Source organism: Zingiber officinale, chromosome 7A (genome assembly GCF_018446385.1).
Source record: "Zingiber officinale cultivar Zhangliang chromosome 7A, Zo_v1.1, whole genome shotgun sequence".
NCBI lineage: Eukaryota > Viridiplantae > Streptophyta > Magnoliopsida > Zingiberales > Zingiberaceae > Zingiber > Zingiber officinale.
In genome coordinates, this window is record NC_055998.1 from 135,313,831 (window position 1) to 135,330,781 (window position 16,951).

The following is a 16,951-nucleotide window of genomic DNA, read 5'->3' on the forward strand; positions in this document are numbered from 1 at the left end:
CTTTTCTCTCCTTCTTCTCCTTCTTAGATCCGGCCACCAAAGCTATCTCCACCATGAGAAGGTTTCGGCCACACAAAGGAGAGGAGAGGAAAGAAAGGGCCGGCCACACCCAAAGAAGAAAAGAGGGAGAAAAATAATAGAGTTGTTCATCTTTTGAAGCCTCCTCTACCCCCTCTTTTATAATCCTTGGTCTTGGCAAATAAGGAAAATTTAATAAAAACTTCCTTAATTCTTTTGCCATTGAAAAGGAAAATTTATTTAATTAAAAATAATTTTCTTTTCATCATGTTAATGGCCGGCCACCTTTAATCCCTTTAATCAAGGAAATTTTAATTCACACAAGAATTAAAACTTCCTAATTTGCTTCCGGAAATTTATAAAAATTTCTCAAATAATTTTTCCCTTCATGGTGGTTAATAAAAAGGAAATTTTATAAATTAAAATATTTCTTTTAAACATGTGGATAAAAAGAAAGTTATCTCTAAAAATTAAAATCTCTTTTAATTTACAAATAAGGAAAGATATCAAATCTTTTCTTAATCTTTTGTAGAAACTTATAAAAGAGAATATTTAATTTTAAACTCTCTTTTAAATCATGAACATGATTAAAAAGGAAAGTTTTCTTAAAATTTAAAATCCTCCTTTAATCAACAAATAAGGAAAGATTTCAAATTTTAAACTCTCTTTTAAACATGTAGATGATTTACAAATAAAGAAAGTTTTTATTAAAAAATTAAAACCATCCTTTTAAACTACAAATAAGGAAAGAGATTAATCTCTTCTCTTAATCTTTTGTAGAAAGCTATAAAAGAAAATTTTTAATTTTTTAAACTCTCTTTTAAAATCATGATATCCACATAAGAAATAATTTTAATAAAAATCCTTTTTAATATTCTAGTGGCCAACCACCTAAGCTTGGGACCCAAGCTTTGGCCTGCCACCTACATGACTCATCCACTTGGTCTTGGCCGGCCCTAGCTTGGGTTCCAAACTAGCTTGGCCGGTCTCATTGGATAGGTAAGAAGGTGGGTATGCGGTGGGTATAAATCTCTATATACTAGAGACTACGATAGGGACCGAGAGGAGGAATTGGTTTTGGTCTCCCGATGAAAATAAGCATCCCGTGTTCGCCCTGAACACACAACTTAATTTCATCAATAATAATTCATTCCACTAAAGAACTATTATTGAACTACCGCACCAATCCCAAATTACATTTTGGGCTCCTTCTTATTATGAGTGTGTTAGTCTCCCTGTGTTTAAGATAACAAATGTCCACTAATTAAGTAAGTTACTGACAACTCGCTTAATTAATATCTAGCTCCAAGAGTAGTACCACTCAACTTCATCATCATGTCGGACTAAGTCCACCTGCAGGGTTTAACATGACAATCCTTATGAGCTCCTCTTGGGGGCATTCTCAACCTAGATCACTAGGACACAGTTTCCTTCTATAATCAACAACACACACTATAAGTGATATCATTTCTCAACTTATCGGGCTTATTGATTTATCGAACTAAATCTCACCCATTGATAAATTCAAGAAATAAATATCAAATATATGTGCTTGTTATTATATTAGGATTAAGAGCACACACTTCCATAATAACTGAGGTCTTTGTTCCTTTATAAAGTCAGTATAAAAGGAACGACCTCAAATGGTCCTACTCAATACACTCTAAGTGTACTAGTGTAATTATATAGTTAAGATAAACTAATACCTAATTACACTACGACCTTCCAATGATTTGTTCCTTTCCATCTTGGTCGTGAGCTACTGTTTATAATTTATAAGGAACCGATAGCATGATCTTCTGTATGTGACACCACACACCATGTTATCTACAATATAAATTAATTGAGCAACTACATTTATCATAAATGTAGACATTTGACCAATGTGATTCTTATTTCTAGATAAATGTTTATACCAAAAGCTAAGCTTTTAGTATACACTCTAACAATTATTGCTCTCTTTCTTTCTATATATATATATATATATATATATATATATATATATATATATATATATATATATATATATATGATTTTGATAAGTTGCCTATCTTCATGCAAACCTAGTGTAATTTTTTAAAAAGTTTCGATTTAAGATTTATGTCTTAGGGTTTAAGATTTAGGATATAATATTTAGGATTTAGGAAGTCAAAAAATACACTAGATGTACACGGGGTATGTAACATAAGATGAACAGTATATCATTCGTCTCTCTATATATAATTTTGTTATTTTATTCATCCATCTACAGGCAACCTATAGGTATTTAGTATTTTTTTTTAAAAAACAAAATTCATTTCTTTTAGTCTAAATACTAAACCTCATACCCTCAATCTTATATTTAAAAAAAAAATTAACACTAGATGCCTATGGATTATCAAGTGAGCTACTTATTAACTCAAAACAGATGGAAGAAATGATGGATGGGAAAAATGGATGAAAGAATGATTTTTGTGTTTGACCTATTTAACTAGTTCAATATACTCAATTCGTTCAGTTTGCCAGGCCTATCCAGCTAGGGCTTGTTAGAACCATCCAACCTAAGTAGCCCGTTTGAACCACCAAACGTGTACTGCTTAGAACGCTTTGCCTGATCGACTCATCCAACCCATTTAGTTCCTCCAGATTGATTAACATGTCTTGCCCACCCAACACTACTTTGCTTACTTGAGTGATCCTCCTTGCTGGTTGGATCAACTAGTTCGCTCAGCTAGCCTAGACCGACTAGCACACTCGCCAAGATAGGCCTTCTCACTTGGCTCGCTTTGACCTTCTTCATGAAAATCTCATACAAGAATTAGAAGCTCAAACTCCTAAAATGATTGAAGAGGTAGAAACTATATATTGTGGACATCATATCCACAATGCTAAAACTATGAGGTCAAGCATGAAGATCAAGCCTCAACTATGGATGAGTGACCCTCTTTAAATGTATATTTGAACACTGAAGACTTAACATCATCAAGAATTGATTGCACAGCGAAGAAAATTGAGGAAGAAAGACTTTGAGGCACCTCTTCAAGTTATTAGGCTCTACATTGAAAGGTAAACCAGTGAATAAAAAGATCATATATTGGATGTAGGGGAGGGAAAGAAGAAATTAAAATGAAGGAAGCCACTACAAGTTGCAAGAAAGACCACAAAATTTTACTTCGAATTCAACAAGGGTCACTGAAAAAAGAGTGGACACAGGTTAAGAAAACAAGAATGGTCTTGAAATGTGTAGATGAATGGAAAGACAAGGAGAGAATGGAAGAGAAAGGAAAGAAGAAGAGAAACAAATGCATTGAATGAAATGAACAAGGAAGCTCAAACCAAGGAGTGCTTAAGATATAAAAGATGAGCTGACAATTTCTCACTCATGTCCAAGTTTGCATGGTTCAATTTACAATAGAAGAATCCAAGAACATCTCTAAGAAACCGAAAATTAACTTAGAAAAGTTTAAAACAAGGATTATTCATCATAATATTGTAAATACACATTAAACCCCTAGAGATAATGAGTTAGAAAATCAAGTTTTGAAGCGAAGCATGACAATATGAAAAAGATTTTATAAAAGTTTCTAATGGATCCAGAAATTTGAACATGATTCTAGGAAGTTTAAGGCCTAGTCATGGCAAAATTAGTTTGGGTCACAAATCAATGCCTAAAATAAGCCCAATGCACCATACTACCATATAGTTCATTTAACTATAATATTATATTATATGAACTCTATAGACCTATGAATATTAGCACAAATATAGAATCTAGGAAAGTATAGAGAGCATTTAGGAATGATCCATCCAAGGATCATAAACCGGGTTTTGAACCATGTAAATGTTGATGTTAGCAATGGTATTTCATTTAGCATTTAATTTCATTGCATATTTTATTTATATGCTAACATGGTTGAAAGAATCCATATTCCCCCCTCTATATCTTCTAGCCATCTCATCACCACTAGTCTCAACAATTGGTATTAAATCAGGTTGAAACCTCTTTTCTTGACTGTCTTGAAAGCACAAGACTATGAAATATCAATATACCAAAGTTTAAAGGAGAACTCTCGAGAAAGCAAGGAATGAAGGTATTTTCTAAAATTCACTTTGATATCATATTAATCATGAAAAATTATTTTGAGATGCTTAGGGATGTTAATGAGAAATTATGGCGGAGAGTCGATGGATGAAGAAGCAAAGAGACGAAGCCAAATATCATCTATTAAGTGTACTCCCCATGCATGAATTGGAGCATACGAGCCCACATTAGAGTTGCAGAAGAGGCTAGTGGAACTAGCCGAAAATAACCTCAATGTGGAAAAGGGGAAAATGGTGAAAATTTTTCATTCTAGAATTAATTAATGGTTTGACATACTTCGAAGTGCCATCAACACTTTTCCGAGAATGCCTCAATGGGTATCCATGGTCCGAAACATCATCATATCTAAGACATAGATCATCGTACAGAGTAGGTCCAAAACATCTATTTTATCCTAAAATTCTTCTTCAAAATAATCACAAATATACTCTATAGGTATGAAATATTCATCTCTTTCATTTAACACGACTAAGGACCGAGAGTTCATATATATAATATAGAAACTAAGCAAGTTCCATATAAAAAATTTAGAAAACCTTTCCTTAAGCAAAACAGGCAACATAAAGGGTCAAGGAACCCTTCACTAACCATGACCATAGACAAATGTAGCTAGCTCTGTTAATTTACAGAAACTGAGCTCCAGTTTCTCTAGATTTGTACTTAATTAACATCGATCAAATGCAGCATCAAAGTCGATCGCTAATAGAGCTGTTCTCTTCTGTCTCGGAACCATCTCCACCTGCAAGTTGAAAGAAAACTACAACTGATCAGTATCGATCTATAATCAGCTGGAAAGTAAGCTAAGAAGAAAATGATTGACAACTCAATTGTTACACTCAAGTGTAAGGTAATGCTAGCTACAAGGTGAGTCTTTGAGCTTAGCAATTGAGTTGGGGCAGATGAAGCAGTACCAGTAGTAGTCCCATCGAGGGTGTATCTTGGACATGCGGTTCTCGCCATATGGATACTCAGACTCAGCACGTCGGGCATTGCGGAAGGCGCAACAGCCGATAGAGTAGATGGAGATGAGGAAGATGAGGACGACGACGTTGAGGATGGAGAGCTTGTGCCAGTCCCTCCTGACTTGCTCCAAGACACCAGCCTTGCATGAGTCGCAGGCGTAGCACAGGACGTTGGCTGCATTGTTCCACCGATAGCAGTCCTCGTCTTGAGCCGCCATGGCAGCCCCAGCGTTGTAGGTGCAAGATGTTGGCGGCTTGCAACAGCCGGACTGCATACGCCAATACAGAAGAATTAATATACACGATGGCAAGAATTGCATTAAATCGACCACTAGTCTTTTTCGATGAGCTAATCCGAGCCTAAAATGAACTAATTTGTCGAAATAGTTATTCAAACTTGACTTGATTTCTATTTTACGAGTTTACACTTGGTTCAAGCTTAGCTAGAATTCAGTTCGTTTAAATATTATCGAGCTCACAGTTCAAATAAGACTTATTTAATTGTTTTACAATTTAATAGTTTTAAGCTTTTTTATTAGTTATTAAATATGGTTCACAAACTTTGTTCGTGAACATTGTTCACTAACAATTCATAATCTTTATTCATAAACATGAACAAGTTGAATATATACGTTTAAGCTTGTTCATTAAATTGACCTTATGTGTATTGATCGACTATAATGAAGCTCTCATCAAGTCAAACACCTCATGAACATTTTTTTCATTTACAATCCATGCTAGTTCTTATGGCGTGATCCTTTTTGAACATGATAATATTGTATTTATTGGCTCTCATTTTTAGTTTTAATTGGTTCTTTTATATATATTATATTTATTTTTGTTAACCCAGAATATCTGGCTTTTGATCCGACTAATCTTGGAGGTGGTCAATCTTCCCCTGATTCGTCCACCGAATAAATCTAGAAGCGCAACGACTCCTTACATGGCAGCCTAGCAGTTCCAGTAGTTCGAGCACAATGGATGTAATATTGCTCTACTTGGAATTGAACCACGAGTGTGTGAGCATACTGCCCTACCTCTTGTTGCTGCACTATTCCGAGGGTTATATATTGGATGTTTTATGTGGTAAAATAGGCTATCGTTCGCCCCCAACGCCCTAATCAATCCGTCCTTCGGTCAACACGGAAGAGGTAAATCACGGATGACTACTAATCATTAGTACAAGTGGTCAAGACATGGGGAAAAACATGTATATATTGGATGTTTTAGATGTGACAATTGGTGTTACAATCTTGTTAATCATGTCCCGCAGATCATATCTTTTAGATCGACATAGAACTAATTGTATAATTTTAAAATTCACTTCAAGATATCTAAAACTAATTAAACTGTTTAGTGAATTAATTATATATAAAAGTTTTAAAATCAGTTTATTACTTAAATAAATCATTTGTAATTTTATTTTGTATTGGGTTCAGATAATTAATTACATCTATATTAATTGTATTTTATTTCAGATTTAGTCGAATAATAATTCATCTTATTCAACAGGATCTAATAATAATTATTTTTATAGGTTTATTATCACCTATGACCTATTGGTGGTTTGTTAACAAGCAGTGAATTATTTTTACTTGTTAATTTTATACATCAACCCAACAAACTTCATCTATATTATATGATTTCGAGGATCCGTCAAGTGATGGTTTTATCTTTTACCCTAGATCTATATTATATGATTATATTAATTAATATCTCATTAGTAATATATATAAAAAATGGTTAAAGGGACTTCATTAAATTTAAAGATAAATAAGTTTTTTAAAGTTGGAAAATTGAAATCTTGAAATTTAGTAGAGTTTGCTGAACTAGAAAGATAATTATTTACCTGAATAGGCGAGAGGTCCCTTTGGAGATAATCCAATGGCGTCCAAAACGCGATCTTGGCGCACGTCCTCGACCCAACCACGCACGCCATGGCCGTCTTCCAGTACTGCGGCTCCGTGATCCTCCGCCTCAGCCAGCCGGAGTAGTCGTCGAGGCGGTACTCGTGGTAGACGCGCCCGGGGACTTCCACGCCGCCCCCACCCCCGGTGACGGCGAATCCGAACACCGTGAGGCCGAGAAGGGCCACGATGAGGAAGAGCATGACGACGAGGTAGAGCCAGAGAGCCCAGGCCACGTTGAAGCAGGCGCCGACGAAGCCGGCGAGCGAGACGATGAGCACCACGAAGCCCAGCACCAGGAGCGGCGTCTGCAGCGACGACTCGCACGTCGCCGAACTCCGCGAGAGCCAGAGACCGCTGCCGATCAGAGGGATCGACGCGAGTAGCGTCAACAGGTTCAGGTACCCGATCAAGGAGTTGCTGAATCGGTACGTCCTCATCAAACCCTAGTCTTTGGATCTCAAAAATCGATTTTTTTTCTCTCTTCAGAACCCTAGGAGTTTGATGTCGAAATCGCTTCCCCCTTTTCTTCTCTCCACCTGCACGGGTGGCGGCGGCTCCTTCTTGTGAATGCTTTCGATCTCAAAAATACCTCCTTTTTCCTCCTCTCGACTTCTCCACGTGGTGCTGATGTTCTTCCCACTCTTTGCCTGCTAGAAAAATGATTTTTTGTGCCCCCTTGTTTAAACCTCCCAAGAAAACAACCCTCACCTCGTCTCTCTGCTTCCCCCGGTGCTGGTGTTGTTCTTCCCTCAATTTGCTCCAAGAAAAATTCCTCCTTATCCCTTCAGATGCTTTATCACTCCTTTAAGTTTCCCTATAGTTTATAGCCATGAGACAGCAGACTGCTTTAATAATGTCCATCTCTTTTCCTGTTCCTTTTTCTCAGTTGTGAATGGTGATGACTTGGTACAGTACTTTCAGTGCCAAAAGACATTCAAATTCTGGTTTCTTTTCTTACGTGTTAAGAAACAAATTAGAAGAACCTGTGCTTTATATTGCCACTACCACCACTTGATGAAATTATTCTATGATTTCTCAATCGGTTTTATCAATTGTCTTTTGCTTTATTTGTGACAGAAAGGATATGATTTAAGACAGCACTCTCATCCACTAACAAGTAGCTTTAAAAGCTTTGCTCCCTTTGACGGAATTTCAGATAAAAAGGAATTTTGTGTCAAGCTCAGAGAATAATATGGTGACTTGAACAATTGAAAGATTCGAAAGTTGTTTGTGTGTGTGTGTGTGTAAATTTCTTTATTTGTTGCGTGGTAGAATAAGATTCTAATTCTTGAATTATTGAAAAGTGAGAATTTGATTGCTGAACTTAATCAACTGATGTTAAACAAGATTAATTAGCTCCCTTTGATGGAATGTTGTTTGGAGTCCCTCCCCCCAATTTTTTATACGCGGGCCACCTTAATTTATATCATCCTAAATTATTTATATGTGCTGGTGCTGGAAATCTTGGCAATAAGTTCAAGTCAAGTCATGTGATTTTCTAATATGTGGATTGAGCTTGCAAGGAAGTTATAGTTGAAGTAAGTAAAAAAAGTCCTCGTTGTGACTAGGAAAGAAAGTCTTGGTCAGAGGGACTAGGCGGAAGTCTTGATAGATTGAGGACATCAGACGGGAAATCCTGAGGGTTGAGGGCCGAAGATCTAGTAGAAAGTTCTAAGAGTCAAGGTCAGACTGAGCAAAAGTCTAAGTAGGTCGGGTGAACCAAGCTTCACATTAAGTAAACTCTCTTGGGTGGAGTGGTGAGGACGCACTCTCGGAAAAGGAGCAATATGCATAGGTCCAACCTAAGATCTCATGGGAGATCTAAAGTTGAGACCGAACAGATCGGAGAGTTGTCAATAATAATTATATTTATATATTGTACTAACAATGTGATGCATGAAGCTAACTAACCAAACAACTTAGAAAACGGGATCCAAGGGCCTCTATCTAGGGGTGAGCAAAAATTCGGTAAAACCGAATTAACCGAACCGACCGAATTTAGGAATTCGGTTCGGTTAATTCGGTTTTCATTTTTTTAAAAAAAAATTCGATTCGATTTTCAGTGAATTCGGTTCGGTTTCGGTTCTAAGTTTTGTAATTCGGTTAAACCAAATAAATCGATTAAACCGAATAAAAATATTTATTAATTTTTTTTATTTAAAAATATAATAAATAAAATAAAATCTCTTCTTTTTTTAATTAAAATCAAATAAAGTTTTAAAATTCGATTAAATCGGTCAAAAATCGAATTAATCGATCTTTTATCGGTTCAGTCGGTTTGATTTTTGTATAGAATTCGGTCAGTTCGGTTGGTTGAAAAAAAAATCAGTTTATTCGATTTTCGATCTATTCGGTTCGGTCGGTTCGATTTTGACCGAATGCTCAATCCTACCTCTATCACATCCATGTGCCTAGACTATTCAGATGCCTCTATCACTTCCAGACACCTGTACTAGAAAGCTTATCACGGTGACAAGATTGGATTGCATAAGGACTGCTAGAGGCGCCTCAAACCGATTCAGAGCCTAGATCAAACTATAAAAAAAGCATTGATCAGAAACTTCATGTACTCATTCATTTTATGCTTCAAGCTCTGTTATACTTCCGAAACGATGATACTTTGTCGCGCTCAAGCTTCAGACGTGACAGTGACACAACACTACGAGATCAAATGAGCCTAGACTTTAGTAACGTGTGTAGTTGTTAGTTTATATTACTCTTGCTTTCTTCTTGTGCGTTTTATTCTAAAGTTGATAATCTTGTTACCAATCTATATTTTGTAAAAGAATCGATTTGATAGTGATTGTCCAACGAAAATGGTCTAACTAACTACGGGCATTGGAGTAGTAGCCACGAGATTACGAACCAAGTAAAAAATCATTGTGTTCTTAATTGTCTTTTAAATTTTGCTGCACGACTCTGTGATTTTTCGAACATTTTGTAAAAGCATACGAAGCATGCTATTCACTTCCTTCTAGCGCTTTTCTCAATCCAACCATATATTTTGAGAAGGTAGGGAAAACCGACCAATTATCCTTATTCTAGGCTTTACAATTCAATCAATTGATGGTGTGACCACTGAGGTATGTATGTAATGAGCATATCAAATAGAATGAACGGAGGAGTTCCCTCAGCAATTCCCTAGACCATCAAATGTCTTACAAATACAAGACACTACTGATATGGGTGGACGTCTCTGAACATTCCAAGGCTCATATAGCTACACTGAACGTAAGTGCAACTCTAGGCCTTGAGTGTTTTTCAACAGCATGTAGTTCTAGAATTATGGGTTTATCTTATTATTATTATTATTATATTAAAATTCTGGACCTCTTAATTAATTTGATGAATCTGAAAATTAAATTACGATAATGTATTTCAAAATTTATTAATAATTTCCACATACATCAATTAGAGATTTAGAGTTTAAGACTCAGCTGCGATATATTATTAAAAAAATTTCTTATTAATCAATCAGGGATCTAAAGTTCGAGATTCAGCAACGACGTATTATTAAAAAAAAAATTCATTAATCAATCAGAAATTTAGAGTTCGAAACTAAATTCCGATATATTATTGAGAATTTTTTTCATTAATCAATTAAAAATATAGAGTTCTCTTTAATTCCACATTTTAGGATTGACAACTCGGGAGTCGTGCGAACAAGATAATTCTCTTCCAACTTGGACATAATCACAGATCGATCTATTTTGTCCGACTCATATATAGTCGCGGATTGAGCTACTCTCTCGCCGACTTTACAGGTACTCGGGAGTCGAAAGATCAAGTTTAATATACTCTCCCGACTTAGACATGATTATAGATTGAGCATTTTCTCTACTAGGGCTAGAGTCGCTACTTATTCTCTTGACTTGGACTCGATCATGGATTGGTTTCTCTCCCAACCCTTGACCGGCTTCAACTCATTGTCTTCACACCAAATCTGACCATATGTATTCCATTTTTTAACATATGTTGTGGTCCTCCTTTTCAATTCTACCTTGAGGTACTCAGTCACATGAATCTTGACGTTTGTTGATAAGATAATTATCTAGTCAATCGGACTACGTCCTCCTTCGACTAGAGGGAGATGCTTGTGATGCGATGGAGACAACATGGCCTACGTAGAAGGACTCAGTCAACAAAGAGGTTGGGTGGAGTGGTCAAGACTAGGTCAACATAGACTCCATGTGGCAAACCTATCAAACTCATCGACATCTCAAGCTGACTCTCATTTGTTGCGCCGACCTCCCAACTTCTTGAGCAGTTTGACTTGTTGAGCTGACTTGATCAGTCGACTCGCAAACTTCTTGATCTGCCGATCAGTTAATCTGCCGATCTACTGATCTGCCGACCTATCTTATGTCGAGGTAGACATGGGTCTTGATGTAAAATACCGGAAAAATAGGGAATATTAATAAGGGATTTTTCCGGAATTTTTGGAAATTTTCCGGGTATTTTTCGGAGCTCGTACGGACGAATTAACGGGGACAAAAACGGGGCCCGGAAAAGCCTGTTTAGGTTACCCCGTTTAAGCGAGGAAATGTTTATATTTACATTTCCTTTTCTTTATTTTCTTTTATTTTCTTTTTCTTCCCTCAACGCCGAAACCACCCGACCTCTTCCCCCTGCCCTAACCGGCGCCGCACGAGAGGAAACCTAGACGCCGATCCCTTCTCTTCGTTCTCATCTCCTCTCGGCACCTTCTCTACCCGACGCTGCCGCCGGCCGAGTTCCTTCTTTCCGCACGAAGTAGTGCAGCGATAGCCGCTTCTCCACCGCCGCACATCCATTTCCTTCTCTTCTCTACTGAGCCGAACCTCACTTCTCCGCCCAGCCGTGCCCTAGAGCGAACGCCGGCCACTGTGCGGTGGATCTGAGCCACACCGCCGACGCCTCTTCCTTTGCAGAGTGTCGTCGCCGCACCGGACAGAGCCGACGCCACTGCCGGTCACCCCGTGCCCTAGCTCCGGCCAATCCTTCTTTGTGGAGGATCAACAAACACAGCTACGAGATAGGTAAGGAAATTTAGGTATTGTTGGTTTGAGGCTCAGATTTTACAGAGTTATGAGTGCTGCCTAATTGATAGTATAGGGTATTTAATTGTTGTTGTGGATTTTATTTTGATCCTGGTAGTGTGGAGGATTTTTCAGCAGCAAGCAACCTTTCACTGCAGTCATTTGGATTGTGAACTGAGGTAAGGTTTAGGGTTTTACTTTGATTATGTTGTTGATGATTGATTGATAGGATTAGGTAGTTTGGAATTGATCTAATGGTGGATTGGGGATTAGGTAACTAACCCTAATTTATCGTTAGACTTTATTTAGATAAGTTGATGATTATTAATTAGGGTTTTGCCCTAAATGGTTTTAAGGATTTATTTAGCAATTCATTCGAATTTTAGCTAAATAAAAATGTATTTATTGGATACAGGATTTTGACGCGAGACGAGTATCTCGATGTCGGATTTGGGCATTCCTATTGGAGGCGGGTACTTTTGACTTATGTCATTTGATATGCTTAGTAATTAAATTAACATGTTGCATTAATTGTGTTTTTTTATCTGTTTCGGTTAATCACTACCCAAATCTTACATGCTTGTTTGATTGATTGGTTTTGCATCTCGGGTATATTTTACCTGTCTATACATGCATATAGGGGTAGTGATATGCCATGCTTGACCATGTTCAGGACCTAGGTTTTATACCTTCTGTATACCTTTGGATTGTTTTGGATTCGTTGACCTTTGATGCATTTTTATATATATGTGGATTAGGTCAGGATATTCTTGTGGTTAGTGCCATGCACCATTTGCATGATTGCATGCTGTGCGATAGTCCACTCCATTATTGTTGAGCACATAGCCAGTTACATGGATCTGCACACACCACCACTCATGGGTTAGTGGTCGATTCAGGCTGAGTGTGTTGCAGCAGGGACTCTGTTAGGCACCGTTGGTCCGCTCATGGGTAGTGTGACACAACGTGTTATCCGGCAGGGATTCCTCCCCGTCATTGTGTACCGGGAGTTGAGAGCATTGCGCTCCCCCATCTATGATTTGGGGTAGGAGGATAGGTGTACTCCGACAGCATCCCGTCCACTCGGTCACTCATCAGGAGTAGTGACGACAGAGTGCACGGTTGTCACAGCCCTACCCACTCGGCCTCACTTTTGTATGAGATGATCGACTGACGTCAGGGGTGACCAGGACGCATCAATGGCATCATATGCATGATGCATTTATTGCTTGTGTTTGTGTTTGCTGCATTTATATGCTGCATATTGTTTGGATACCTATGTTTGACATGCATACAGGAATTCCTTATCCCTCGGACTGTTTGACCTTATACTCAGGACCTGGTTAGTACAGTATTCTCCTGTTTATTTCAGATGCATTCTTATCTTTCTTATCAGGAGACTGTACGCATGATTAGTGCTAGGTGTTGTTTCTTTACTTTGCATATCAACTGTACCTGCTGAGTGTTGGACTCACCCCGCCTCCATTGTTGTTATTTTCAGGTTGATGCTGTCAGGAGGGAGTTCCAGTCGCTAGTCCCCACTGCACGTAGTGCTACTCCGCTGCTGGTTTTTGAGTTGTTTCATTTTAGCTTTTCGCTATCAGACTTTATTTTAGTTTTGTTTTGGACTTACATATGGATATTGTATGGAATCTTTCCGTTGGATGGACTTTTCGTATGATTTGGATTTACTCTACTACATGCTGTTGGTGCGGGAAGCATCCGACGATCGAACATAAGTTTTGATAATGGCAAAGGATTCAAAGTTAAGGTGCTTTGTTATCTGACAGCTTTTGCTGAGTGTTTCAGGAAAGTCCTAACTGCGGTTAGGCAAGGTAAAACCCTAGGGGGTGGTAACCCTAGGTCATAGGGGGTGGTAACCCTATGCGGAAAGTCTTGGCAGGTCGATGGCTTCAGGCAAAAGTCCTAGGGGGTGGTAACCCTAGGTGGAAAGTCCTGGTGTCGCGAACCAGGTGAAAGTCTGAACTGGCCGGTGAAGCGGATGTTCAGCAGAAAGTCCGGGAGCATCGAGTGCCGAGCAAAAGTCCAGTCGATCTGGAGGATCGCACTGGCAACAAATCGCCCGAGAGGAGTAGGTGAGGACGCGTTCCCCGTAGAGGGAACAGTAGGCGTCGGGTCGACCTAGGGTTTCCGGTTGGAAACCCGAAGTCAGACCCGGACAGTCCGGAGACTGTCATAATTTCATATTCATACTATTATGTTGTGTTAACTTTGTGTTGCAGGTATCTTTGGATTAACATACTTGCAGGTACCAAAAACACAAAGAAGGACTCGGATGAACAGTGTCCGAGGCCTCGGGTGCGAGCCAGGAAGAGGCCAGCGCAGCAGACTGGAGGCGCCTTGAATAGGGTTCAAGGCGCCTTGAACCGGAGGTTGAAGGCGCCTTGGATAGGCTGAAGGCGCCTTAAACCAGATAGAGTTCGACCAGGTCCGTGCTGATCCACGCGGGTGACTCGGCTCGTTCAAGGCGCCTTGGTGAACAGTGTAAGGCGCCTTGAACCCCCTTTATAAGGGGTCTCGACCAGCAGCTTCAGAACAGAACTTCCAAGCAATCCTTGTGCTGCGTGCTGCTCATTCAACGACCCTGAAGTGCTGTTACAAGTCCACGACGACCAGGAGCTTCGAGTTTACGATTCTGTCGTCGGTAAACTTGTTTTTAATTACTGTATTGATTGTAAATCTTGTACTCTTTTCGTACTTATAAGTGTTGCCCACCGAAAGCGATCAAGGATCGCGGGCCTTCGAGTAGGAGTCGACCTAGGCTCCGAACGAAGTAAAACTATCTGTGTCTTTCTGTGATTGCATTCTTTACTTCCGCTGCGTATATTTACTTTGGTAGTTTTACGTTTCCGATACGACAAAAATAGCCGCGAGCGCTATTCACCCCCCCTCTAGCGCGATCTCGATCCAACAATTGGTATCAGAGCAGGGTCGTTTTGAATTGGTGCAACCACCTTTCAAAACAAATTTTTCGCAGTTTTTTTTCGTTTTCGGAGTCAAATTAGAATTTAGCCTTATAGCTATATTCTAATTTTTGTTTCCCTCGAATCGACTTTTGCTCGAAGTAGGTGCAACACCACTCGAGTTCGTTTTTATTATCCTTTACTCTCGCACTACTAATCCAAGACTCAGTCTTGGAATAGATTTTGTTGTGTTTGTTCTTGTAGATCTAAAATGGCCCAACAAGAAGGATATAGCACCGTTCGTCCCCCACTATTTTCCGGAGAAGACTTCGGGTATTGGAAGGGGCGAATGGAGATATATCTGAAGATCCAGTTCGATACCTGGATGATCTACCAACTGGTAACGACGGTAAGCCTACACCTGCGAAAATTGGGAGCCGGCATTTATCAAAAGGTGGAAGCTGACGCAAAAGCCACCTGCACCATCCAATGTGGTCTTACCAAAGAAGAGCTCAACAGAGTCGGTCCATTCTCCTCCGCAAAAGAACTCTGGGAAAAGCTCATCGAACTCCACGAAGGCACTGACGACACTAAGGTAAGTAAAAGAGATCTTTTACTTAATAAATTATATAATCTAAAAATGCAGGAAGGCGAAACGGCGAGTTCTCTTCACGCAAGAATACAAGACATCCTTAACTCTCTTCACGGAATTGGCCGGAAGATAGAAAATCGGGACGTAATAAGGTATGCCCTAAACTCGTTTCCAAGGAATACATTGTGGGCATCAATGGTAGATGCCTACAAAGTTTCCAAGGATTTATCTTCTTTAAAACTAGATGAACTTTTTAGTGAATTTGAACTTCATGAGCAGACTAATGCACAGCCTACCGAGAAAGGTATTGCGTTGGTTGCAGGTACAAGCCGAACCCGGGAACCGAGACCTCGACGGAGAACCGAACCAGCATCGGAAGCTGAACCAGACTCTGATGATGAAGAAGGTGACATTACAACCGAGCTGGTAAATCTCGTGAAGAAGCTCTACAAGACGAAAGGATTCGACAAAAGAGATCTAAAGAAGGCGGTGAAATCAAAGGAAGGCCCACAAAATACAAAGATGAAGTTTGAAGTTACATGCTACGGGTGTAACCAAAAAGGGCACATCAAAACCAACTGCCCTAACCTGAAGGAGGTCAAAAAGCAAAGAAGGAAAAAGGTCCTTAAGGCAACATGGGACGAATCTTCATCGGAGGACGACGACGACGAGCTCGAACAAACGAGTCTACTCGCATTAATGGCCCGGGACCAAGTCGTTGAATATGGATGCGAGAGCGAGTCTGAGGCAGAGTCCGAGCAAAGCCACGGATCCGTATCCGTTTCCGAAGGACCAGACCCCGCTGTAAGTATCTCCCGGTTGAACATTTTAGTTAGCTATTTATTGCGCAAATTAGCTAAGTCAAACCTGAAGGTTAAGTCACTTCTAAAGAAGTGGCTTAAACTAAACCCTTACCTGACCAGAGTCAGACTGAATTTCCAACTCAAGTTCAAAAACTTGAGGAAGAAAATTCAACTCTAACAAATCAGGTTAAAGATTTAGAAAATACCTTAGAACGGTTTACTTTGGGCTCCAAGAATTTGGACTTGATTCTTGGGACACAAAGAGCCGTCTACAACAGAACTGGGCTGGGATACAAAAGTAAATATAGATCTTATTTATCATTAATAAACAAACAAAGTGTTAAATCAGTCCAAGCATGGGTCTCCAAGTCTAACTTGGTCAATCAAGTTAGACCTGACCAATACTGGGTTCCAAAGGATCAAATATACTACCTCGATAGACCATATCGAGGCCATGATTCAGGGGGAGCAAAACGAAAAACAATCCTAAAAATTTAAAATTCGAAATTTAAAATTAAAAATTAAATTCAAAATTCAAAATTTAAAACTAAAATTAAACTCAAAATTCGAAATTTAAAATTAAAAATTAAAATTCAAAATTCGAAATTTAACACTAAAATTAAATTTAAAATTCAAAATTTAA

At 38.8% G+C, this 16,951-nt stretch overlaps 1 protein-coding gene and 1 long non-coding RNA gene across 2 annotated transcripts; one reads left to right on the forward strand and one right to left on the reverse strand.

Annotated features, from left to right (window-relative positions):
• Positions 1–4,552: 4,552 nt before the first annotated feature.
• LOC122002713 (tetraspanin-6-like) lies at positions 4,553–8,017 on the reverse strand. The gene is made up of 3 exons (XM_042557989.1): positions 6,911–8,017; positions 5,011–5,330; positions 4,553–4,838 (listed from the first exon to the last, which is right to left on the reverse strand). The coding sequence occupies exons 1-3, from the start codon at positions 7,406–7,408 to the stop codon at positions 4,799–4,801; spliced, it is 858 nt and encodes a 285-aa protein (XP_042413923.1). The 5' UTR covers positions 7,409–8,017; the 3' UTR covers positions 4,553–4,798.
• LOC122002714 lies at positions 7,258–8,342 on the forward strand. The gene is made up of 2 exons (XR_006117705.1): positions 7,258–7,396; positions 8,049–8,342. It is a non-coding gene; the product is annotated as an uncharacterized LOC122002714 (long non-coding RNA).
• Positions 8,343–16,951: the final 8,609 nt, after the last annotated feature.

Bases quoted from the DNA above. Each gene is read 5' to 3' on its own strand.
- LOC122002713 (XM_042557989.1), bottom strand. From the start codon at position 7,408: ATGAGGACGTACCGATTCAGCAACTCCTTGATCGGGTACCTGAACCTG. The intron at 5,331-6,910 runs GTAAATAATTAT...TGGCGTATGCAG, and splicing joins GGGACCTCTCGCCTATTCAG to TCCGGCTGTTGCAAGCCGCC. The intron at 4,839-5,010 runs GTACTGCTTCAT...TTCAACTTGCAG, and splicing joins CCTCGATGGGACTACTACTG to GTGGAGATGGTTCCGAGACA.